The 25,407-nt window shown below is 55.8% G+C and overlaps 1 protein-coding gene across 3 annotated transcripts; it reads right to left on the reverse strand.

The window, feature by feature from the left end:
- Window positions 1–27: 27 nt before the first annotated feature.
- GRAP (GRB2 related adaptor protein) lies at window positions 28–21,892 on the reverse strand. Of its 3 annotated transcripts, XM_036894070.2 has the most exons (5): window positions 21,702–21,892; window positions 13,902–13,999; window positions 9,349–9,471; window positions 3,478–3,646; window positions 1,115–1,412 (listed from the first exon to the last, which is right to left on the reverse strand). In XM_036894070.2, exons 1-5 carry the CDS (start codon window positions 21,777–21,779, stop codon window positions 1,227–1,229), a joined length of 654 nt encoding a protein of 217 aa, XP_036749965.1. In that variant the 5' UTR covers window positions 21,780–21,892; the 3' UTR covers window positions 1,115–1,226. The 3 variants fall into 3 exon arrangements, with proteins under 3 accessions (XP_036749964.1, XP_036749965.1, XP_036749966.2); XM_036894069.2 differs by lacking the exon at window positions 3,478–3,646 and having other exon boundaries at window positions 28–1,412; XM_036894071.2 differs by lacking the exons at window positions 1,115–1,412; window positions 3,478–3,646 and adding an exon at window positions 3,717–4,699.
- Between the last annotated feature and the right edge of the window lie 3,515 nt (window positions 21,893–25,407).

Genomic DNA, 25,407 nt, shown 5'->3' on the forward strand with positions numbered 1-25,407 from the left:
GAAAGAAAACTAGATTTCTGATGAATATCCTTATACTAGTTTTACTGTTTTTATTTTGACTACACCGGCCCAGTCAAGAGCAGCTTGGCTTGAAGGGCCACAGGCCAGCCCTGGGTGGAGGGAGAGCCCAGTGCCCATGACAGGGACCTGCAGCCCTGTCCCCCAACCTTGTCCTACCTGCTCCCAGCTGCCACAAGAGCTCCCTCTCCCTCCTCCCTCCACCATCAGCCTGGCACTGAAGGCCTTTTCCAAGTCCCCATTGATTTTCCTGTTCCCAAAGTGCCCAGGCCCTGGGCAGGTGCAGCCCAGTACCCCTTGCAGCTTGCACACTCCATGTGGACACCCTGCCTTTCTGCAAGCTGGAGCCCATGCTGGACCTCAAAGTCCAGTTCTGGTCCCAACTTCCTACCTGGCCTATTCTCCAAGCTCACCGGGTCCCTGGTCCAGGCAGAACTTGAACAAACAAGAGCAGGTGTGGCCTGACCCTCCAGGTGGCCTTGGGGCCTGCCCCTCAGAGCTCCCCATCAGTGGTGGTGGGGGCAGGTAACTGGAAGGGAGCACCTGCCTGCATGTCCTTCACCACTGTGTGCCCCTTCCTCAGGGCCTCTGGCCCCTACCCGAAGCGTCTGTCGGGGGTGGGGGTGTCAGACGCCCAGGGAGAGCCTGCAGTCACCTTGGGGCTGCCAGAAGTCTCCCCAGCTGGAGTCTGTCCGGTGAGTCCAGGTCAATAGGCGCACAGCCCCTTGCCTGTCCCTCACGGCTAGGCCACCTCCTCAACAGCCAGAACCCCTTGAGGGGCCTCTTAGAGGGCAGGCAGGTAGGCCTGCAGGTGGTGAACCCGCCCACCAAGCCCACCGACCCCTGGGTTGAGCCTCCAACTGCAGGAACCTAGGAGTCTTGAATCACCCTGAGATTGGAGTGGGCGGAGCCTCTGCCCCACCTCTGACATCACACAGCTGGTGGCCAATGGGAGGAGATCAAGGGAAGCCTGGGGAACTCCCTTGCCTGGGGGGCACCGAACACTGCTGTTGGGGGGTGCTGGGGGCCTCTCCCAGTTTGTGTGAAGTGGCAGGAGTCTGGGCCTGGCAGTTGGGAGGCCCACATTCCAGTCCAACGCCCTCCACTGAGCCTTGTGGGACCCACGAAGGGGGTGCCCCTGTTCTTTTCTCCGGACCTGTTGGGTGGATGGCTGGTCTGCAGGCTCTGCCCCAAGGACCCCACTCCGGTCACAGGTGCACTGGCTGGACGTAGCTCCGAGGGAAGAGGCCAACACGCCCACAGAAGCGGCCCCGCCACCAGTGAGGGTCCAGGCGCTCCAGGACCTCAATGATGTCGCCACGGTGGAAGCTGAGCTGCGATGGGTCCTGGGCTGAGAAGTCAAACTGGGCCTGGGCAAAACAGGCCCGGGGCGTCTGCAAGGGCAGGAAGCAGTTAGTGCAGCCCTCTAGGAGGCAGGCCCAACAGGACAAGTATTTGCCACAGGTTGGGGAGGCAGAATTCTGGGAAGGACTGAGGCCAAACTCACTTGTGCCTCCACTTCCAGACAGATGGCCACCACCCCACCCCGTGGGCCTCCTGATGCCTGCCCGCTGCGTGTCTGCCACACAGACGCTGCATCTACATAGAGTAACATGCCTGTCCTGGCGGCTCAGCTGGGACTGGTGGGCCCCAGGGCTGGTGGGTCAGGGGACCTGAGTCCTGGTCCTCAGTGTGGGACTCTGGCTAGGCCCTGCCCCTCTTGGGGTCTCATTTCCCTCGGTCTGCAGTAGCCATGATGACTTTGCACTCCAGGTCCTGGAACCACAGGAACAGGCCTTATAAACTGTAAAGTGATGTGTAGCTAAGAGCAAAATTTACTGCTGTTACCCTTGTCCAGGCTTTAAGGGAGAGGACATCGCTTAGAGCTGCTCCCAGCTCTCAGACATGGATTCCAATCCTGTCTATGCCCCTGGTGACTTTGGGCAAGTCTCTACCTTTTGTGGGACTCAGTCCCCCTACTTGTGAATGGCAGCTGGATGTGAGCTCTCCGCAGGTGCATCAGCCTGGTGCCATGACGGCTGTGCCCAGTGCCCTGGCCCTGCCCCACCAGGATCTCTGCTCTGAGCCTGCGGGATCTTTTCCAGGAAGGGTGATAGGATCAGTGAACAGGCTCTAATCAGCGGTTCTCTGCCCAGGAAGGAGGCGGCCGCCTGAGTTCCAGGGGATAGCCAGCCCTGGAGTTGCCCCACTGGGTGGTGATCCCAGGTCCAGGCCAGAGCAAGGCAGTGGGTGTGAGGGAGCCCCCAGGTGGCCCCCCAGCTCCATCCTAGCTCCCTCACACCCTCCAAGGGCAGAGTTTGGCCTAGGCAGCAATGGGGAGGGAGTGGAGGTCCGGGAGACAGAGACCAGTAGTGGAGAAGAGTCCCTAAGACTGAGAGCTCACAGTCTGAGGTCCCCACGGTCAGGTTGAGGAGGCCAGGCATCCTGGTGGGACAGAGGGTACATTAGTGTGGTCTCCCGAGGCACTGTTTGATTCTCCTGGCATATCAGTCTCCAGGGCTCATCCTGTTGGCCAGAAAGGAAACTGAGGCCCAGTTGAGGGATGAACTGGCCCAAAGGTCACACATTGCAAGGAGGTGGAGGTCTAGGAAGAGGACAGGACTAGAATAGGAATGGGGGGTTCTCTGTGGCAGCCTGTTGGTCCCTCCCCAGGCCTCGGCAATGACCATGCTCCCCAAATCCTCTGCAGAGCCCAGGTTCAGCTGGGCCGCCCCAGGCTCCTGTCGTCCAGCCCCAGGCCTTGCTGACACCCCCTCCCAAGGAAAACAGCCTGTTGGGGCTCATAGCCCTGCTGGTTGGTGTCGTCATCCTAATGAGAGCGAGGGCTGGTCCTCGGGGCCCCTTGATGAAAGGGCTGGTTGGCAAACTGCTGTTATTGTGAGGTTGAGGGACAGCAGAGCCCCTCTCACCCTGTGCCCGCTGGGACCCTGCCCCCAAATACACTAACGCCCCCCAACCTCCAGCAAGCCCAGCTCCTGGGGAGCAGAAACCAGGACTGCACCTACCTGGCAGGTGGTCACCTCACTCTCTGAGCCTCAGGTTCCTACCCTGTACAATAAGGATGATGTGGCACCCAGCATACAGAGCCCAGCTCAGTATGTGGCACATGGTAGGCTAATTCATTCAGCGAAGAAACATTTATTGAGCACCTACTCTGTGCTGTGTACTGCTCTAAGAGCTGAGGACAAGCCAGACAGTTTGTCCCACGGAATTTCTTCTGATCCTTCCTTTTCTTACCCTCTTCTCTTTTCCCACCCTTCCTTGTCTCAATGCAGCACCACCAAAGTAGAACTCTAGAGCCTGTGCTGGACCCCTCCTCCTGACACATGGGCTGCTGGAGAGGTTGGGGAGGCCAGGCAGGGCCTGCCCCCATCAGGTGTCCCAGCCTCTACAGATAGCAGGAGGCAGGGAGGCCCACTGGCCCACCCACCCGCCTACCTTGAGCAGAGGCTCCTCATCCCGCAGGAAGATCTGCCTCTTCTTGGCAATGGTGGTGGTGCGGTAGAAGTCAACCAGCTCATTGAGGGAGTTGAACTTTTCCTCCCACAGGAAGTACTTTCCGGAGGCCTCACGCAGCACCTTGAAGTGCTGTACCTGGTCCCCATAGCTGGGGAGAGGACCAGGGGCACCTCAGCCGGCCAGCCCCGCCCACCCCGCCCAGCCCAGCCCAGCCCCACCTGCAGCCAGGCCTTGCTCTCCCCAGCTGAGACAGAAGGACAGGTATGAGAAGGCGGGTACCATGCCGCAAGACCCCGCTCCATATAAGACCTGGCGAGTCCCCCCAGAGCCTCCCAATGGAGTGTGGAGTTGAGGGGGTGGGCACTGGGCAAGGCCACTTTCTTGCTGTGCAACTTAGGCAAATCACTTAAGCTCTCTGGACCTCAGTTTCCTGGTAATGATAACACCTCCCTTCTGGATAACTGCTGACTGTGGTTACCTAGCAGCGTTAGATGGGCTCCTCCGAGAGTGGTGATCAGACAGCCTCCTCTCACGCCTCTTTGGCCCTCCTGGTCCTGGACATTCTCCTCCATCCCCCGTCCCCTCCCAGCCCTCCCAGTCCCGACTCAGACCCAAGCTTGCTGGTGTGAGCACAGGTGTGCTGGGTGCTCAGGTCGCCCCCAAGCCCCACCTCCAGGAGCTTCCACGGTCCCCCACTGTCCTGCAGACTGGAGAGCTGGCTCTGATCATGCACCCAGCCTCACTTCTTTCAGACACTCTCTGGTGCAACGAGCCCCTTCCCTCCTCAGCTCCCAGACTTTGCTCAGCCTTCTCACCCACTGCCACCAAATCCTCCCAAGGCTGTGGCAGGTTAGAAAAAGATATCAAACCCCAAGGCCACAACTTTCAACATTTTGATACTTGAAGTTTATCTTCAGTTACCTGGAAAGTTATCCAGAACAAAGTATTCCTTCATCATATCAGAGGGTCAGAGAGTGGAAAACAGATAAGATGAGATGAGAAAGGGACAAGGGACCCAGGAATCCTAGAACCTCCCAGCCTGAGAATTGGAGAATTCTCACATCTGGGAAGCTTGCATGTCCCAGCCACTGGCCTATGTGGGGCACATGGTAGGTGCTCAGCAAGATGGCAGGTTTTGTTGTCTCCCATCTGGTTCAAACTTCCTGTTCTACAGTGAGGAGAGCAGGGCCCAGAGGGGAGCCTGCCCACAGGCAGGAGCAGCCGTTTTGGTGAGGCTGCTGCTGTGTGTGACCCACACGTGGCCCCTCCTGCCACACCAGCCCCTGGCCTGATCATTAACCATACCTATGGAGGCCAGGCAGGGCCATCTCCATCTGAGGACCCCAAGGACTCAGCATCTGGAGCAGTCTCTCCCTCCCCCTGCCCTCTTTCTCTCTCCCAGCCAGCCTGTCTCCCAGCCTCCCAGGCCCTTGTCCATGATTCCCACCAGGAATGCCTTTTCCCTTTCCTCTTCCTTAACCTTAACCTGCCTTAACCTTCAAGGCCCAGGTGGAGCCTTGTGCCATCTGAGAACCCCTTAGACTGTGGGTTGCCCTCTGTGGACTCTCCAGACCTCAACCCCCACCCCCAGGCTCAGGGGAGCTGCAGGGCACATAGGGGAAACCAAGTCTGGGTCCAAATAACCCCTGAACTGGGAGGGAAAGCTTGGATGTACACAGCTCTGCTGGGTGAAGCCATCCTGAGCTGGAGGAGGGAAGGGCAGCCCAGAGGGTGTCTGAGCCTGGTCCTGGCACCTGCTGGGTCCGCAACAGTGGGAAGTGCCCAGGCTGTGTGTGCAGGTGTTGCAGCATGCACGTGCTAGGTGTCTGTCTCAACTGTGACTGGGAGCATGCATGTGTGTCTCTTGCTGCTCTGGGAGTGACTGTGGGTGTACCTTTTTTTGTGGTGGTGGTTTCTGTGTGTGACCCCACACCCCCTTACTTAGGGGGTTAGGGGGCTGGGCCTGGCCCCTGGGCTGTCAGGAAGGCCCCCAGGGCCAAGTTGGGCCTGATGCTAGCAGCAGCCAGGCCTGCCCAACAGGTTTCTCTGGCTGGATGGCGGCAGCAAAGGTGACAAGACTGGGTAGGGCTGGGGCTGCAAGACTGGCCCAGCCAGGGACAGTGACGCCTGGGCGGAGGACTGGGCACTAACTGCCACTGGGCACAGCCCTCCTTGAGCCTCGGTGTTCCCATCTGTGGCAAGGGAGGGATGCAATACCTGTACTGCTGCAGACATGAATAGGATCAAACTGACCTGGGGGTGCCAGTGGGGACAGACTCCCACAGGGCCTTTGCATCTCAGGGAGGGCTTGGGAGAATGGAAGACCCGGTCTGTCAGGGCACAGAGGGTCAATGGGTACCAGCTCTGCTGTTCCTTGCTATGAGACCTTGGGCAAGTTACTGTACCTCTCTGAGCTTGTTTCCTTACCTGCAGACTGGGCTTCTGGGGATCACTTCCTGTCTTTGCATGCAAAATACTGCATCCTGCCACTTCTTTCCTGCTTTGTTTTCCCAAGAGCCTTTATCATCTTCCAATATTTTATATAATTTACTAATTGTTTGTCACCCCAGTAAAACGTTGAGTGCCTAAAGGACAGAGAACTCTGTCCTATTTTGTTCTTGGCTGAATGAATCCCAGGCACCTGGAATGAGGCTTGGTGCATAGTAGGTGCTCAGTGGCCAGAGGGGCAGAGCAGACACACGTACATTGACTCCAGGGCACTTTTGGTCTGAAAGGAAGCAACACACCTCACTTGAGAACAAACTGTAACAGAGGGGAGTCTCTGGCAGCCTGGGATGGAGAGTGGGGCAAAAGTTACACAGCCCAGGCATTGCGCCCTAACCTTGGCCCCTGGCCTGCTGGCTGCCCGCTCAGAAGAGCTCCTGCAGGTGGAAGGGGACAGCTTTTGTAAACTCATAAGGGGTGGCTGGCTGTGGCCACTATTGCTCCGTGAAGCAGCATGAGGCCCATAAACCCCACTTCTGACAGCTTTATGGGGCTTGGCATGAGCATGTAGGAGATGCCACGCGTAGTGGGGTCACAGTCCCCAAGAGCCAAACCAGTAAGGGAGGAAATGCTCTCACACACGAATCCGTGCAGCTGGCCGCTGGGTCCCTGGACATCATAACATCTGTGGTTTCTGCCTGCACATTGCAGATGAGGACATGACAACCTCAGGATCTGCCTGAGGTTACCCAGCAGGTTCAGAGCACAGCCAGGACCAGAACTTGGTTCCCCACCTCCGCTGCCACCATCTCTGCTCTAATCGCCCCGCATCCATGAGGCAGGGGGACCGAGAAGCACTCTGGGGCCCTTAGAAGGTCAATAGAGTGATAATTACTATAACTGGCTTCTTCCAGCACTTCACATCAATGTTCATTTTACAGATGAAGAAACTGAGGCTCAGAGGAGTACTTGCCGAGGGTGTACAGCTCGGAAGTGTCAGAGCTGAGATTCTTGCTCAAGAGCCCACTCTCCTAGCATATACACCCTCTGAGTCTGCTTCCTACTCTGGTCACTGCTTGGTGGTGCTCCAAGGGTCACAGAAAGGCCCCCAGTGAACCAAGAGTGGGAGAAGATTCAGGGGCCCTGGCTCAGCTGGAACAAGAGCAAGGGTGAGGGCACCACTTGGTGGTGCTGTGCATGAACCACAGCCAGCACAGCGCAGGGAGCTCCTGCTGGATCTGACCTCTGGGGGCTTTCTCAGACCCCTTCCCAGGACCACACTGGTGCTGGCTCCCCTGCCCAAGAACTGCCCCCTAGTACTGCCCATCTCCTTTGCTGGTCAGGGCCCAGCTCAGATGCCCCTTCCTTCACCATGTGGGAAGTGCCTGCTGTCATTAAATCCTCCGTGTTCATTCATCATGGAGACCCCTGGGCCAAGTCGCCTTCCCTAGCACACGCCCTGGGTTTGACTTCTCTCCCTGTCCTGCCTGTGAGTCACACCACAATAGGCTGTGATGTTTGGGTCTGAATCTGTGTGCCTGCACGGCGGGGCTGCGTTTACAGAAGAGGGCAGTGCACTGAGGCGTCCAGGGTGGAGGTTCAGGCCGTGGGATTTATTAGTAGGGGAGGGAGAGATGGGTGGGCTTGGAGGGTCACCACCTCCCCTCAGCTCATGTTCCAGGAGCTCCCGGTGAGTCACCCGTGCCCCTACTGTACTGGGTGGCCTTGGGCTTTGGAGCTGATTCCAGCAGCCATTTGAAGCCAGAGAGGCTGCCTGGCAGGTGCCGTTCCCAGGAGGTGACCAGGTACCTGGACACCAGCACGTGGGAAACCGCCACTTCCTTTCTGCAGGGAACCCAGTGGGAAGTGGGGGCTGGGCTGTGGAGGTGGGGAGGGGAGCCAGGGTGTACTCCAGGCGTCCACGACCATCCTGGGTGGTTCAGGGCTAGGAGCTCAGTACCCCCACACACAGACAGTGCTCCCACTCTTAAGATGGTGAAATAGAGGCTCAAGGAGGGCAAGAGCCATTCCTGTCCCTTGGATAACCAGCCTGTTCCCAGTGGGAAAAGGAGGTAAAAGAGCAATGGCTGGTTACCTAGTTTGGAGGGGGTCAAGGTGAGGGCTCTGACCCTCTTGATGTTGGGTCATTTTTACCTCCTTTCCCAGCAGTCTTCCTGAGCATAGTGGGCCTCCCCATGCGGGTGCCTCCAGGCCCAGATAGGAGATCACCCCTTGCAGGGCACAGCACCCTGAGTGCATTACAGAAACGGATGGCTAGCACGGCACAGGCCAGAGCTCACCTCAGGGCCCCAGCGGGCCTGGAGGATGCCGACATGGGATGCTGTTCTGCAAACATGGACACTGACACGGGATGCTCTGAGCTGCCAAGGGCACCATGAACCCTCCCCATCTGAGTCCCTTCTCTGCTCCACTGGGGACCCTGACCCCACTGGTGGAGCCGCACCACACACTGAGCAGCCTCCTCCGCCCAGGGGCCGTGCCGCCAGCTCCAGCCCACCACTCACCCTTCCTTCCAGCTGGCAGCTTTGCCGCCAGAACACCACTCTTGGTGACGGCAGGAGCGGGCACGGGGGCGTCTCCACCATGCGGCTGTGCCCTGTGCCCATGACAGCCCTGACGGTACTGCTGTGGCCCCCCTCATGGATCCACCCCACTGGCCCGATGCAGCCGCTTCCCGCCACCCAGCACCCACCACAGCCCAGCGCAGGCCGCTCCGCCTGGCTCCTCACTGGTCTCCCAATGCTCCCACTTACTCCCAACCACCCATCCTCCTCACAGTGGCCAGAGGATCAGCTAAAACATAGAAGGCAATCACCTCTCCCTCTGCTCAATACCCTCCATTTGAGGAAACAGACACAGAGAGGTTAAGTGACTTGCCCAAGGTCACACAGCCAGGGAGTGTCAGAGCCAGAATCTGATCCCAGGTTGCCAGGCTCCAGGGTCCATCCTCTCAACTCTGTCACCACTTAGTGAGACCCAGTGCAGATCACATCATGAGCACTTGCCCTGGGTGCCCTGGGGCTTTCCCACCCCTGGCCATTCCCATCACGTCCTCCGCTGGTATCCCTCTTCCTCCCCTGATGATGAATCTCTGATGCTCCTTATTGCTTGCAAAATAACATCCAGACCCCTCAGCCTGGCACTCGAGGCCTTGAGTGGGTCCAGGCCTGCTCTCCGCATACATCGTCATTGCCCTCTGCCACCTCCTGCGGGCATGCCGTTCTGATCCCGACAGCCACCTGCCTCCAGGTGTCTGCGGGGGCTGCTCCTCCTCAGGGATGCTGTTCTCTCCCTCCCTCCAGGGCCTGTCCTGTGCCTCAAGGCTCGGCTCAGATGCTGTCTCCCTGCTCACCCGCCTCTGCACATCTCAGGGGCAGCACTCACTTCACGGACACAGAGAACTCCCCTGGGGAGCTCTCACTCTCCCGGATCAGGAAGGCTCCCAGGTGGTTCCGCTTCATCAGAATCTCTTCTGCCAGCTGCCGGGAAATCCTGCCTGAGTACCACCTGCAGAGAGAGGGGCCAGGTGAAGGCAGCAGGAGGCTAGGCTGCCCTCCTCCCCATGCACCAGGTGCTCCACATCACTGATCCTCACAGCAGTCCCAAGAAGCATGAGATGTGCTTGTACCCATTTCACAGGGGAGGGACCTGAGGCACAGAGGTAAAGCGCAGAGCCCAAGGTCATGCACAGTGGCAAGCGGGAGCTGGGGTCCCATCCTAGCATTCTGCTCCCGAGCCCAAACCTTTCTCACACCAGGCAAACAGATACCCTCATGAAAGCAGAAGAATCAAACCTCAGTAAACCTCAACCAGCCAACTCCAGCTGAGCTTTTCTGTTTTAGACAGTAGGTTCTTAAAAATGAATAGAGAAATGGATGACGAGAACAATAGCAGCTTTGATCTGCTGAGGAAGGATCTCTCCTGGTACCCACTTCACAGACACCAAGAGACATCTGGAATTTTCTCACAGGTGCAAGTCTCTTTTCCTGCTGGTCAACCAGAACTGGGCATTCAGAAGTTGTCTAGTAAGTGCTTAGAGTTGTTCAAGACCCCCACCATCCCTCTGCCCCAGGACCTGGGGGTCCAAGCCTCTCTCCCAGTGCTGCCCATCTTGCTGCATGGCTCCAGGAAGCCCCTGGCCTCTTCAGGCCTCGCCTACCCTAGAGGATCCAGGTGGTCTCTGGCTGACTTCCCAGCCCCAATGCTTTAGCCTAGCCCCTTTATTGTCCAGATGAGGAAACTGAGGCCTTGAGTGGATGCAGTCTCATGGTGGGGCCCACCAGGCATGGGGCCCGGCACCTCTGTTCCCTGTAGCACTTCCCTTCCCTCTTTCAGCAAATGCTTCCTGAGTGTGAGCTTGGCACCGGAGGCGGATGTGAGGTGGGAATTTCCTGTTGTCTCAGGATGTTGCTGAGCCCTCGAAGCCAAGAGCAGAGGGTGTTCGGTGCAGCAAGAGATGCCGGCAGTGTCCTGCCCGTGTCCCCACTTCAGTTGCCACCGTCTGCTGAATGCAAACCCTGGAGATTCTGCCCAAGGTCTCTTTTCTGGAACCACCATACTTGGCCTGTGTGCAGGTCGAGCTGAGCCCCCAGAATATCCTCCAGTGATGACTGAGGGGAGCAGGGATAAACACCCAGCTCCCTGCCCCTGGTGTGGTGCTCCAGGGCACCTGTGCTGTCCCCACCTCCAGGCTCCCCCAGCTGCACGGGGCACCAGGTGCTACTGACAGCAGCCGGGTCAGTGACACAGCCCTAAGGCTCATCCCCGGCCCACTTCCCACGCTGAAATAAAGTCCTGTCCTCACATCGTGTCTCGGGCACTGCGTCACAGGAGCCCACACCCCAGGAAGAGGGGTTCCAGCCCACTGCTGCCCCAAACTGGTGGAGACCGTGGGCCCATCCCACAGCAGGTTTCCCCAGAGGGGGCAAAGGTGGTTGCTGAGTGTGGGGCTCAAGGCAACTATCTGGAGAGTTCAGCCTGGGTCTCTGGAGTTTGGGAGTCCTGAACAGATGCCTCCAGGCTGGAGCTGGGACATGGAGGCTGGAGCTTGGGGACCAGGAAGGGGACTCCTCCACCCAGAAGCCCCAGCAGGTGTGGGCACAGTGCTGCAGGAGACGGGGATGTGGGCCCGAGGGGGCATTTCCTGAAGGCCCAGGTGTCTCTAAAGAACCACAAAACCCCACAGGAGGCGTCAGTGTGTGGGTGGCTGTCACCGTCAAAGGGTGCCACAACAGGGCCTGTGGAGGAGGCCAGCCCTGCCCCCTTCAGGGGAAGGTAGGGCTGGTCCTCAGGCAACTTGAAGGACAGGGCGTGGGAGAAGCAAGCATTTCCTGATGCCTGCAGAACCCAGCTCTCCACCACGCCAGCGTCCCACCCCTGTGGCCACCTTGCATAGTTCCCTACTTTACTGATGTGGAAACTAAGGCCAGAGAAGGGCAGGGATCCCCCAAAAGCTTGCATGGCTGGCTCCCCCAGCCTCATAGCTGCTCTCACGGGCTCCCCCACTGCCCCTCCTAGTGGGCACAGCTGGGCCCACTTCCCTGGGCTGCAATCCCAGTGCCTCTTACCAGCCATGTGGCCATGGACAAGCCACTCGACCTGTCTGTGTCTTTCTCCTTGGCCTGTGAGATGTGACAACAGTGCCCAGCCTGCAGGGCCCTTGGGAGAAGGAAGGCACTGCTGCTGTGAAGTGGTCCACAGCCCCCACCCTGTGTTAGGGCTGTCGGCTGCCCTCCCTGACACTTCCACTCTAAATTCCAGGCCCAGTGGACCTGGCTCTTCCTCTGGGAAGCCCTCCTTGACCCCCACTGGCCACATGTCTGGGTCAGTAGCTTCCATGGCCCCTGCCCAGGGGGCCCACTCTGGGAGTTCGTGGTCTGCATATTCACACCTTGCCTGGGGGCTCCCTGGGCAGGTGGGGGTGACAGTGGGTGCTCAGGGGTGGAGTGGGCCTGCTGTAGGCACAAGGCCTCCTGGGACCTCTGCCGTCCCGCCACCCCACACCCAGGGCCTGACAGGCTGAGTCAGGTGCTAAGCTGGAGTTTCCCCACTGCTATTTTAGGGCCAGGGCAGGTGTTGAGGTTAGCCAAAAAAGTACCAGGCTTAGCGAGATGGCTGGGGCCTGACCCTGTGCCTGCTCTGCCCCAGACACAGTGGCCAGAGCTGATAGCCCAGGGGTGTCAGAGACTGGAACCCTCCATGGCTCCCAGCTGCCCTGGTGGAGTGTTGCCTCAGTCCCTGGCATCATCCCAGCAGGCCTGGCCCCACACCACAATCCTGTGGCAGCTCTTCTCCCCTGCTGAGCACATGGAAGCCTCTGCTCTGGCCATTCAGCAGCCTCAGGCATCCCAGGTGCTTTCCCCCACCCAGTGGCCTCTTCCTGACCAGCCAGCCATGGCGGCTCCCACCTGTGTCCTACGGTGGCTTATAGGTGCCTGGGCAGCTGCCCAGCTGGTGACCCTGGGCTGGGCTGTCCCTCTCTCCCCTCATGCTGTAAGGCCTGAGGAGCCAATGCCTGCCTGATGTCACGGAGCCCAGAGGGACCCTGCCAGGGCTGGAACGCAGGGCTACAGCCTCTGCGAGGGAGGCTGGGGGGGCCGGAATCCGGGCGGTGCTCGGTAGGTAGGACGGGGCTTCGCCCAGCTCAGGACACGGGAGGTGACAGCTTTGAAAATAACTTGAAGACAAATGGAGAGAAAATACTGTCCGGGCTGCCCCCCTCCCTCCCCTACAGCCACACACCCACAGCAGCCCCCAGCCCGCCCCCCCCAGCCTGCGCAGCCCTGTCACGCCTCAAGTCTCACTGAGTCCTCCGCTCAGACAACTCCTTGGGTCCCCACCACCCTGGGCCTGTCGTCTGAGGCCCTGCTGCCAGTCCCAGCACCATGAGAAAACCCATGACAGGTGGTCACCTGTCCCCTCTCCCAGGAATGCCTTTCTCTCCTATGTAGCTAACTCCTACAATCCTTCAGAGTCCCACTCACTGCTACCTCTTCCAAGAAGCCTTACCTGGTTGTTACCTCAGGGCTGACTGCCTTTCCAATTACACTTTCCTTACGTCCTGCCCCACAGGGCAGGGATGCTCTAACCTGAGTGTCTCCTGTGTCTCCAGCCTCACCTGGGCTGGGCCCCTGGGGCTGATGTTTGATGAATGACTGAGTAAGCTGCTGTATCTTGGGGCTACCTCAGCCAACATTTCAAGCTTATCCAGTTGGTTTTTCATAGGCTCTTGGCCACTGTGGCTCTGCCCCAGCCTTCCCGGGGCAGCAGCACTGGGCGGCCCTGCTTGGAGGCTGGAGGGCCACTGGGATCCTACACCGGACTCACACTCTGCCCTGGTACCAGACTCTGCTCAGCCCACGCCCAGCTCCCCCCTGTACCCCAAAGTGGGACCCACAGGGTCTGCTTCCTGCCCACCTCTCTACCCCTCCAACACCCCGCCTCACTTCCAACCCTCGCAAGGGGCTGAACCCGACTCTTAGAGCTCTAGAATCCTCTGCAGATAGGAGCCTTAGTTCTCCCCATGTTACAGATAGGGAAACTGAGGAACAGGGAGAGCAGGGACCTGCCCGAAGCCAGGCAGCAGCCGGTGGCCCCACCAGCCAAGGGCCCAGGGTCAGTCCTCTCCACGGCTCTCCTGGAGATAGTCTGGTGGTCCAGGTCCTCAGTGTAGTAGCCTGGCTGGTGCCAACTCTGCCAGCCCTTCGGGCAGGTCCTCACACTCCGTCCCCTGCGCCTGCTCAGGGTAGAGACTGAGGGGCCCTGGACAGAGGGACAGAGGCCGGAGGGAGGGGTCCCCACACCCAAGGGATGCGCTGTGGCCCAGGCCCCACAGGCAGCTCCGTGCAGCCCAGGCCAGGCCAGGTAGGGCCATTTGGCTGCAGGGCCGGGCAGAGAGGGTGCCTCGAGGACACAGGACTAGGGTGGTGGCCACTCACGGGTGGGGCTTGACGCGGATGTAGTTCTTGGGGATAAACCCCTCGGCACCCTGGAGCTCAGCCTTGTACCAGTTCTGATCATCTTCCATGTTCAAGATCTGTGGGCAGGAGAGACATGGCCGCTTGGTCACTGAGGACAGACAGCTGTCACCTGCTGAGGTCCTGCTGCTCGAGGGCCCCAGAGGGGAAGCACCAAGGCCAGTCCTGGGGCCCATTCCACAGGGGAGGGCTCGGGACCTGCCCAAAGTCACAAGGGCCCTGTGTGATTTCACAGTCCTGCTTGCTCCCCAGCCTCAGAACAGCCCGTCCCCAGTGGGGTCACAGCCCCCCAGGTGGGATAGTCGGGGACCCAGAGGTTTTGGTCAGTGGGTTGAACTTTGTGGGGCTGAAGGACTCTTAGGCTCTGCCCCACAGACCCCCAGCAGACTGAGAGGTGTTGGGAGGCAGATCTGGGGTGCCTCAGTTCCCAAGCTGAACCCGAGGGCCCAGCTTCTGTGGGTCCCACAGCATTTGCATGCCATGCACTGAGCCATGGACTGAAGGCCTGAGGTGGTCAGGAAGGCTGGGGGGTCAGCCTGAGCTCAGCACCTAGGGACGGCCTCCTGGGATCACTGCATTTCAATAGTCCCTACAGTCTGAGCTCAGGGGTGACAATCCAGTGGGGTGGGGGCAAAGGGGATTCAGTCATCCGGGAGCAAATAAGGAAGACCTTTGAGCTGGGCTGAGGCCCAGGCCTGGCATGCTGTGGTCACACAGGCTCCCAGTCATGGGGTAAGGCCCCCACAGCTCTACAGGTTGTCCAAGAGGAACTGAAACAGCCAGAGTCAGGGTGGGGGTCACTGCGGGAGAGCTACCGAGCTGCCGTGGGGAGGAGCAGGCCAGGCCGGGGGCTCCCCCTCTTTCCTCAGCAAGCATTCGTGTGTCACTCCGATTCTCAAACAACCCTTCAAGGTCAACATCACCAAAGGCACTTCCACAGATGGAGAAACTGAGGCCAGAGAGGGGCAGAGAGCAAGGCCGCCCCACAGGAGCAAGGCAGAGCCAACACCGCACGCAGGGACTCTGGGGCTGGGGGCCTGGGGCCGCCTCCCCTGCCAGTCCCGCAGCAGGTCACGGTGCCAGCTCAGTCCCAGGGAGGACGTTTGTCAACAGGGAAAATCAGGTCTAGAGCAGCATTCCAGGCAGTGGCTGTGCAGAGGCAGAGGCCGGGGGCCCAGGCCGGTGCCAGGGCAGCTGGGATTGGCTCCCTTGGGCCCAGACCTGAGGCCCCGGCCTTGCAGACAGGCACCCCCTTGTCCGTCCTCTGGGCCCTGTTGAGCATCTTCCTTCCTGCCCCTGTAGCCAGGGGAAGGTCAGCAGCCCTGAGACAGACGGAAGCAGATGGCTGACTCAGAAAAACTTACTGAAAACAAAACAATTCCGCAACATAATGAGAAAATGTAAACCCCTGGGCTGCCTATCGCAGCCACCAATTCAAGGAAGATGCCCTGTAACTCTAGACCACTCTGTCTGCCTCTGACTCTCCATTAGCTGTGGCCTCCGTTTCCTCATCTGTGAAATGGGCACATTTATGGCCTATGCTGAATGTGACAGTGTCTTGTGAACTACAGAGTCTTGCCCATGTGACCACGTGAACATAATATATCTGATCTACACTCTGTTCTGTTTATTTTGTTTTGTTTTCCTGTCATCTCCACTCCAAGAACCCAGAAATGTTCTCATTGGTTACACTGGCTGAATTCTTACTGTTAACATTGTTCGAAAGCCCAGACCGTCTGAGACACTGGAATTCCCATGTAGGAGAGAGACCAGCTCCTCCCGGGCTGTACCCAGGCCTTTGCTCCCACTGTGCCATCCACCCAGATGTTGTCCTGCTCCACTGTTCCCTGCCATATCCTGAGCACCTACTGTGTGCCAGGCACTGTGCTGCACCCTAGCAATACAGCAGGGAACAAGGAGCTTACATTCTAGTGGGCAGAGGTGGACTATAAAAGAAGGAAGAAACAAGTTAAACAAGGTGACTGGGTATAGTGGTAAGTGCTCTGAAATAGGACAAGGATGTCCAGCTGGGGGCCCAGAGGGGAGACGGGGCTTGCTCTGAGGAGGTGACCTGTGAGCTGAGGCCCGAATTACAGGGCAGAACCAGGTGTGAGATGTGGGGAAAAATGCCCAAGGCAGAGGGAAGAGCCAGCGCCGAGACCCCGAGTGGGGCACAAGCCCATCCCCAGAACGGGGAGGTCAGTGTGTCTGGAGCTGAGGTGGGAGGACGGCATTGTGAGATGAACGGGGAGAGGTGCGCAGGGTGAGAGCACAGGTGCGCATGCCATGGGGAGCAGTTCAGAATAAACTTTAAAAGCCGAGAGGAGTCATTGGAGGCCGTTGGGGGAGGCTCAGGCTCTGTGTTAAGGTTGCCACGTGCAGCAGGGGGAGTGGGGGCAGTGGGGCACCTCTGCACCAGCCCAGGTGAGCGAGGAGGCAGGCCTGGACTTGGGGGGGGGGGCGCGGATGTGCTTAGGTTTGGGTAGGTTTTGGCGGTCACTGACAGGACTCAGGATGGGTGGGGACCAGCCAGGACAGCTCCAGGGGTCTGGGCCTGAGCGATGGCCATCAGCTGCTGGGGGAATGGCTCAAGGCTGACTGTGTGGGGCCTGAGGTGCCATTGACCCTCACCCTGGAGATGTCAAGGAGGCTGTGGGCTCCCAGGGTCTGGGTCTAGGAGCCAGGTCATCCATGGAGAGATGGGGGTGAAGCCGCCACCTGCTTCCCTCCTCCAGCTGGGCACTGCACAGACAGAAATGCCTGGCCCATCAGGGAGGGGGCTTTGTTCCAGGGAAGCAATGTTTGGGGCCATCTGTCCAAGGTCAGTCTTGTGCTACAAAGCTTTCTCCAAGACCAGAGCTTAGATGTGCTCACTGTGGGTTCCCAGAGGCTGGGGTGTCTGGTGGCATGGCTGGGAACGGCCTGGCTTACGAAGGCACTCGGGAAAGGCTCACTGGATAAATGAATGGCACAGCTTCAACCCCAAAACAACTGAACAGGGCTGGTCACAAGACCCACTCATGGCCCCGGTGGGGGAGACAAGGGGGAACACAGCACAAGTTCACAGCCACATTTTTTGTTACAGAAAGCACTCCCTGCACAAGAAAGAGGCAGGCGAGGCACCTCAAGAGCAAAATTTAAGGGGGCACCTAAGAAGCTCAGGAATCGAGATAAAAAATATTTTAAGACAATATGTAAGACAATAAAACTAATGCAAAAACTCTGCATGTGATCATTAGTTAATAACAATGGATTGCCTTACACCATCAGAATGGCAAGTATCAAAAAGGCAAGAAATAACAAGTGAAGTGTTGGCGAGGACATGGAGTAAAGGGAACCTTCTTGCACTGTTGGTGGGAATGTGTAAAGTGGTGCAGCCACTGTGCAAAACAGCTGGAGATTCCTCAAGAAATTAAAAATAGAACTACCAAATTATTCAGCAATTCCACTTGAGTATTTATCCAAAGAAAACAAAATCATTAATTTGAAAAGACATATGCACCTCTATGTTTTCTGCAGCATTATTTACAAAAGCCAAGATACGGAAACAACATCAGTAGATGAACAGATAAAGAAGAGGTGGTACATTACACAGTGGAATATTATTCAGCCATTAAAAAGAATGCAACCTTGCCATTTGTGACAACGTGGATGGAACATTGGGTATTTAGATAGGTGAAATAAGTCAGCCAGAGAAGAGCAAATATCATATGATATCACATATGTGGAATCTAAAAAAATTAAGAACAAACAAAACAGAAATACACTAAAAAATACGGAAAACCGACTGGTGGTTGTTGGAGGGAGGTGCAGGGGGATGGGCAAAACAGGTGACTGGGATAAAGAGGGACAAACTTTTAGTTATAAAATAAGTCACGGAGATGAAAAGTACAGCACAGGGAATATAGTCAATACTATTGTCATAATTCAATCTGGTGACAGATGGTAACTATACTTATCACAGTGAGCATTTTATAATATGTATAATTGTTGAATCACTATGTTGTACACCTGAAACCTGACAAAAACCTATATTTCAATAAATAAATAAAATAATCTCATTCATTATCTTTAAAAATAATAATAATATATCAATATCAATCCATTCATGTAACAAATTTACACACTAATTATGTAAGATGAGGCCAATAGGGGAAGCTGGGTGCAGGGCAGATGGGTATCCCTCTGTTCTATCTTCTTAAGTTTTCTGTAAATCTAAAATGATTCTAAAAAATGAAGCCTATTTAAAAAGTAATGCAAAAACCCCCCAAAATATCCACGTCTAAAATAAAGGCAGCATTTAACCTTGGACCTGTACAACCATGAGAGTGAGGGCCCCACCCACACCTCTGCTTCATCTGGTCCTGGAAGGCACACTTGCTTATTGTAGAACATCCAGGAAGTACAGAAAAAGTAAAGAAAATAAAAATTGCCCATAAGTCACCTCCCAGAACTGACAGCTGCTAGCTGATCAGTACATTTATTTTCAGTCTTTTTTCTAGGCCCAAACCCAGTACCTGAATGCCAGTTTTCTTTCCCCAAAATTAATACCCATTGATTATCTGTGTAGAGTTGATTTTCTGTGTACACATTTGTATTCTGCTTTTTGCCACATAATGTTGCTTCATGAGCAACCTTCCCCAAATAGCATGTTTAGGGACTGCATAACATTTTGCACCTGAACAGGTAATCTAGGTTGATTCTAAATTGCAAACTCTTACCAACATTCCCCATCCCCACCCTGCTTCTGTGTTCTCCAGGCACTGTCTCCATCTGACAAACCCTGTATTTTACTCACTTATCTGGCCTGTGGCCCATGTCTGCCACCAGAATGCCAGCTGCATGAGCAGTGACTGTGTCTGTTTTCTGCCTGCTGAGTTGCCAATGCCCAGACCAGGACCAAGGATGCTCTGCGTATCCTCAGATGCTTCCTGGAGGAGGCCATGTACATCTCTGATTATGTCTCCATTTCCCAGAGGCAGGATTTCTGGGTCACAGGGCACGGATATCTGAAGGCTTTTTCTGATCCCCCCACGCCCTGCAAAATGATTGGGTAGCTTTGCCTGTCCACCACCTGAATATAAAAGGGCACATTTTCCCAAACCCTCATTGACCTAAGAGATTCTTTTTAAAATAAAATTTTGCTGATCTGACAAATGGAAAACAGTTACTTGCTTTAAGGTGCATGTCTTGTCTCACTGATGAAATAGGCCACTTGCTTGTATCGCTTCTTGGCAATTTTCCTCTTCATATCCTTTCTCTATTTTTCTATTAGGCTGTATATAATTTTCTTGTTGATTTATCAGACCTCTTTACATATCAATGACATTAATAATTTTTTCATTTTTATCATGTATTTTTTCTTAATCTAAGCCACCTTCATTTCATTCCTGGTAGACTGCAAAGCCCAATCCTGTCTCCTCTGTTGTCTTTTCAAAACATAAACCCAATCAAGTCCTCCCCCTGCTAAAAACCCTTCAGTGAGTACAGCTCCCATTTAGAATGAAATCCACACCCTTCACAGGCCCTGACTCCTGCCCACCCCCAACCTCATCTACACCCTCTCCCACCTCACTTGCTGCTCTTCACCACAAACTCTTTAAGCATCCCAGTATGGTCCTGCCTCAGGGCCCTTGCACCAGCTGTTCACCCACCACTCACCCCCCACCGCATGCTCTCTTCCCCCAGCTCTTTGCACGGCTGGTTCCCACTCATCCTTCAGGTCTTAGCTCAGGTGTCACCTCTTTATGAGAGACTGCCCTGACCACCGCATCTAAAGTGGTCCCTCTGCCCCCTCCTTCACTGTCACTCTGCATTCCATCTCCCTGTGTCGATGTCTTCAATCCACTTATCACCTCCAGATGTCACTTTACGCTCTGGAATGCCAGCCCAAGGAAGGCAGGGACTTTGCTTAGCTCATTGCCGTGTCCTCAGTGCTGAGGAAAGTGCCTGGCACAGAGTGGGTGCTGCATCGCTTGGCAGGTGTTTGTTTGAGTAAATGAGGGAAAGGTGGCCCCCCTGCTGCCTGTCATTGCTGTCATTCTTTAAGCTCGAAGGATCCCCACCTTGGTCTCCAAGGTCATGAGGTGCAAGTCCCACTGGGAGGGGCACCTCATTTCAGCCTTAATTTCGATCCTTCCTTTCTGCCTTCAACCTTCCCATGTCCTACGGACACCCACTCCAGGCCAGGCCTGTTTCTGCCCTGGTGCTCCCGCGCTGCGCCCGCCCTCATGAGGCCCCTCCTTTCTTAGCAGCCAGCACTTTGTCTGAAGCCAACACACCAGGAGTCAGCTGACGCATCAGCAAAGGGTAGTGGGAAACCTGACTGATCTTGGGGTGGCGGTGGCGGGCACAGGAGCCTGGGCGGGAAGTGGGAACATCACAGTCTTTATGATAACTGCCTTGGGGACCTGCACTGAGCCACCCTCCCACCAGTGGCCGGTCACTCTGACCCTCAGTTGGAGTCCACCACCCATCCCATTCCTACCTCCTCCCTGTTACACTCCCTCTGAAGCCCCAAATCTGCATCTAGAGACCCCGAACTGTTCTCAGATGGGTAAGGAGGCCCTGAACTAGACAGGCGCTCCCAAAGTCTTGTGCCCTGATCAGATAGCACTGGTGCTAAGCCTTCCCCAGCCCCAGCTGGCCACAACGCCCATGGGGCCCCCAGACGGCAGCTCAGGTACTGGCCTCCCGGCAGAGGCAAAGGGACCTCCTCAAGGGGACGTGGTTCCTCTTGGGGGAACATCACCCCCCAGCCCCCAGCCCAGCCTGTTCAGTTTCATGGGGGACAGAATGCAGGTTCCAGAGTCAAAGGACACAGGTTTGAATATGACCCCATGCCAAGCAAGTGGCGTCACTCCTTGAGCCTCAGTTTAGTCACCCATGAAATGGGGGAGCTGGCCCTCCTCATCTCAGCAGCTTTGAACAGGACGCTGGAGCATGCTGCCGAGCAGGGGACCTGGCTAGAGCAGGCTTGGTGAGTGGTTGCTCCTGTCCCTTCTTGTGCTTGAAGCTTGGGGCCACGAGCAGGGCCCAGGGCTCGGGGTGAAGAGACATGCAGTCTAATGCCTGCTGTCCCAGGCCCAGAGAGGGACAGGGACTTCCTTACGTGAGCCCATGGCAGCCCCAGGGCTGGGCCTTGGTGTGGCCACTCCTGAATCTGGCCCCTGAGCTCAGCTCTCATGTGCACACTTGGAAGCAGGGACACTTCCAACCCAGACGTGATGGCACAGGCCCAGTGCTCAGGCCGCCCCAGAGGGCTCCAATGTCCATCGGCGAGGAGGAATGAACCGCGGTGTGACTTTATTTTCCTTTCGTTGCACCTTTTCAGGGAGCCCATTCTCGACATGTAAGTCGCAGTATTTTAGCCCCTATAGATTGTGTTCTTCTTTCCTCAGACTTCTCTCTCTATCCTTTTCCTCCCTCCCTTTCTCTTTGTCTCTCCCCAACTGTCCTCTCAAATTCTTTCCTGGAAAACTGGGGGTTGAGCCCACTCCTGCCAGATACTCCGTTAAGGTCTCCTTGAATCCTCACAACAGCTCCCAAAAGAGGGGTCATTAATTATCTCTACATTTCCTAGACAAGGAAGCCGAGGCTCAGAGGGAGGAGGTGACTTGTCCAGAATCATATAGCTGATAACTGGAGAAGCTGGGCTGTCCTCTTGCAGAGGCTGGACTCTGTCGGGGGGCTGCCCGGGGCCCTAGTTCCTAAGCCCCTCATCCCGTGCGGGGCCAGGTCAGCCTGCTCTGGCCACCCTACCTTGAGTGTGTCCCCCTTGTTGAAGGCCAGCTCATCGCTCTCCGTGGCCTGGAAGCTGTACAGGGCCACGGACTCCATGCTGCAGTCCCTGAGCCCCGGCAGCTGGGCTCAGAGCAGGGCCTGTGCTTCCTGCTTCCTCTGCAGTCAAAGCCCGTCTTCCTTTGTTCTGAGAGCGTGTTTGTTCTTTTGAAGCTGAGACTGAAACTGCCCCTGTCAGGGGAGAAAGAGGAAGCAGAGCTCCCTCAGAGCAGGGGCGGTATGTGCGCTGGCCAGGCCCCACCTCGGACGTCGGGGCCAGGTCTGCCTTATGTGGAGCCCCTGGGCAGCCCAGGGAGTGAGTCCCTTTTTGTACCCATGTTACAGATGACAAAACTGAGTTTCCAGAGTAGAAATGCTGCAAAGCTACCTTGCCAGTTCAGGCGCTGTGTCTGTGGCCCCAAGCCACCCCCACCAATTTGCCAATCTGTCCTCCACATTTTCTAGACTCCAGTGCCTCCCATGACTCCCTAACACTGGCTACATCAACCCCCTGCTCCTTGGCAGATATTCAAGGCTCTTCCAAGCTACTAGCCCCATCCATCCATCACCCCTCCTCTCCAGACTCATCCTGTTATTCCCCTTCCTCCAAATAGCACTGGCCTCCAGCCATAGCAGGGGGGACGCAGCACACAGTCCCTGCATCCCCAGCCTTTGGCACATGCATGTCCTTTTGCATGATGCTCTCTTTCCAGAGACTCCTATTTACCCATGAAAGCCCAGTTCAGGAGGTGCCTCTTCTGGATGTAAACACCTTCAGCAGGATGGAGAGACTACAGTCAAAAAGAGCTGCAAGTAAATCTTCACCTTCCCTTAGTTGGTCTGTTATGGGCAGTGGTATCAGTGTAGCAATTTTGAAACGTGATAATTGTGGGAAAGAGCATAGATGGATAAACATAGCAATGTTGTTTGGAACCATGTCCTCCCCAGGAAGGAAGAGGGGAAGGCCAGTGAGAACCTTTTGGTGGCGGATGAGCACTAGATGGACCAGTGTGAAATCAGATTGTTTTTTCTGCAAGAAGTTTCTCCCCCTTCATTTATATCAATGTGATTATCATGCTTTCATATGTTAGTTGGTGGGGTATAATCCATGACTGTCTTTATATATTTGATGCTCAAATTGTCCCACATTTGACCAGTGCCTCCTTGACCTTTTAACGACTCCCCGTCATTCTCTGAGTACATCCAAACTTTCTGACAATATGTTCCAACCTCATCTAGGATTTTTTTCCTCCACAGTCCTGGATTCAGCCATCTCTGAGAAATGGAGGATGGTATTTTTCATGGAGGGCTGTGTTTGGAAATCAGGATTGAGCTCCTATGGAGGTGTCATTGTATCTAGAACCACTCTACAGACAGGTAAGGAAAAAAATTAATAATCATATATATACTAATTACATATAAATTCATATATATATAAACTCATTATATATAAATGAGGTTTTAGAAATATATTTCCTAGTGGAGAAAGTATGTCCATATTTATTTCAATGTGTGTCTACATAGCTATGGATAATAGATTAAAAACCATGAACTCAGTAAGGTATGAATTGGGGAGTGCAGGTCAGGGTATATGGGCGTCACTGTGTTATTCTTACAGCTTTTCCAAAGCTTTGAAATTTTTCTTTGTTAAAGTTGATAAGATGTATGTAAATCTACGGTTATCTCAAAATAAAACGTTTAGTTTAAAGAGAAAGTTGAGGGGAAAGAAGAGGAAGGTGGCAGAAGCCATTGCATGCCACAGGTAGAGCTGCCCAGGCCCCGGCTCAGCCCACCCCAGGGCCCCTCATCCTTTCCCTTCCGGGGCCCTCCCTGTCTTCCGCCTGCCCCAGGCCCCAGGGGGACAGGATGTTACAAGATGCCTCTTTCCGGCTCACCTTCAGCTGAGGTTTCAAAGCCTCAGAACAGTATCATCAGGGGGGTTGGGATCCACCTTCACCCCAAATCTGAGGAGTTTGGAGGCAAGCATAGGGAGTGCTCCCCTTGGGAAGCCCAGCATGTTCCCTGAGGCTAGGGGGCCAGGTGGCTGGTTTATGTCTTTCAAAGTGCTTATTCTGCTCTAAGTCATGTACAAAAAGTGAGTAGCTCACCAAAGGGTCTCTGGCTAGTAAGTGGCAGGGCTGGAGTTCAACCCCTAACAGACCTGAGCCTGCACCCATGTCATAACCCCTGTGCCACGTGGCCTCAGCCTGGAGCCTGGGCTGTCACACAGGGGGTCAATAGAGCCATGAAGGGAGTGAGCATCAAATCTTTGCAGGAGGGCAAGTGTGCCCAGTTCCCAGACACCAAAAAGGACCCTGCAAGTGGGACTTGACTGAGAGGACCCCTTGGGCTCAGGCCCCCCTATGGTGTGTGGACGCTGGGACCCAGAATGAGAGGGTATCAGAGCTGGCAGCTGGGAGAACGCCAACCTCCATGGTGGAGCTGCAGCTGGGGTCTCCAAGGGAGGTTCGCTCAAAAGCTGCCCACAGGAGGAAACATCAGCACTGGCCCAGGCACAACAGAACCAGCCATGTAAGACCGTCCCAGACTTTAGACCGAGACCTCCTGTGGAGGACTGAATACTGACCAAAGACATCCGGGCGCTAATCCCTGAGCCTGCGATCAGCCCCTGTGTGACAGGGACTCCGCAGCTGTGACTGAGTCCAGGCCCCGGAGCTGGGGAGGAGATGCGGACTCTCGAGGTGGCCCCTAGCCGCAATCCCCAGTGTGGCCACGAGAGGGAGGCAGAGGGCGACCTGGCCCGGGAGCAGGTCACGTGACGCGGTGCGCGGCGGCGCGGCTCCAAGGACCGAGGGAGGCGCCGCGAGCCACGGGAGGTAAGACCGCCGCTCGGAGAGCGGAAAGAGGCGAGGGACGGGCCCTCCCCTGGGGGCTCCGGGAGGAGCCAGCCCCGCGGATGCCTTGACTTCAGCCCAGGGGGACTGGTTTGGGCCTGCTGGCCACCAGAATTGTAGAGAATAATCTTGTGCTGTTGAAGATGCTAAAGCCGTGGTGACCTGTTACAACAGCCACAGGAAACAAATCCCCCCTCCCTCGGGGTTGATCCTATGGCGGTGGGGGAGAGCCAGAAATGGCACCTTGACACAGGGAGGTGAGGGCAGAGAGAAGAAATTGACCCTGACCTCCCCTGCAGGCCAGGCTTGAGGGGGGAGGGGGGAACAGCAATGTCAGTGACAGTTCGGATTCAATGTATTAGACTGAGCTAGACCCTGGAACACTCCAAAGAGGCGGAGTGGGGAACTTTTTAATTTCAGATATTGAAGGAGACACCTGAGAGACCTCCCTGAGTTTTCATCCTGGGGGAGGGAGGGAAGCATTTGTCAGGGAAAGTTTAACAAGAGTGTAGAGAGAAAGAAGTTTTCTGCTGCTCATTCATTCAAGAACTGTTTCTGGAGTCTCTTTTATGTGCCCAGCTCTACATGGTTTTGTGCACATAATAGTGACAAGGGAAAAAAAAGAACAAAACTTCTGCCTTCTGAGATTGACATAGGCACGGACAGCATGAAGAGGTCTGCTGACCTACTCCCCCATGAACTTGGTGAAAACCAGTAAAAAAAAAAACCCCAAAATATTAAAAGCTTCTGGAAAGGATCCAAAAGGTGGACAGAAAATGAAGAAACATCTGTTCAAGGACATTTATGAACATTTGGTTAGAAAGGTGGGAGTC

Source organism: Manis pentadactyla, chromosome 4 (assembly GCF_030020395.1).
Source record: "Manis pentadactyla isolate mManPen7 chromosome 4, mManPen7.hap1, whole genome shotgun sequence".
In the NCBI taxonomy this organism is placed as follows: domain Eukaryota; kingdom Metazoa; phylum Chordata; class Mammalia; order Pholidota; family Manidae; genus Manis; species Manis pentadactyla.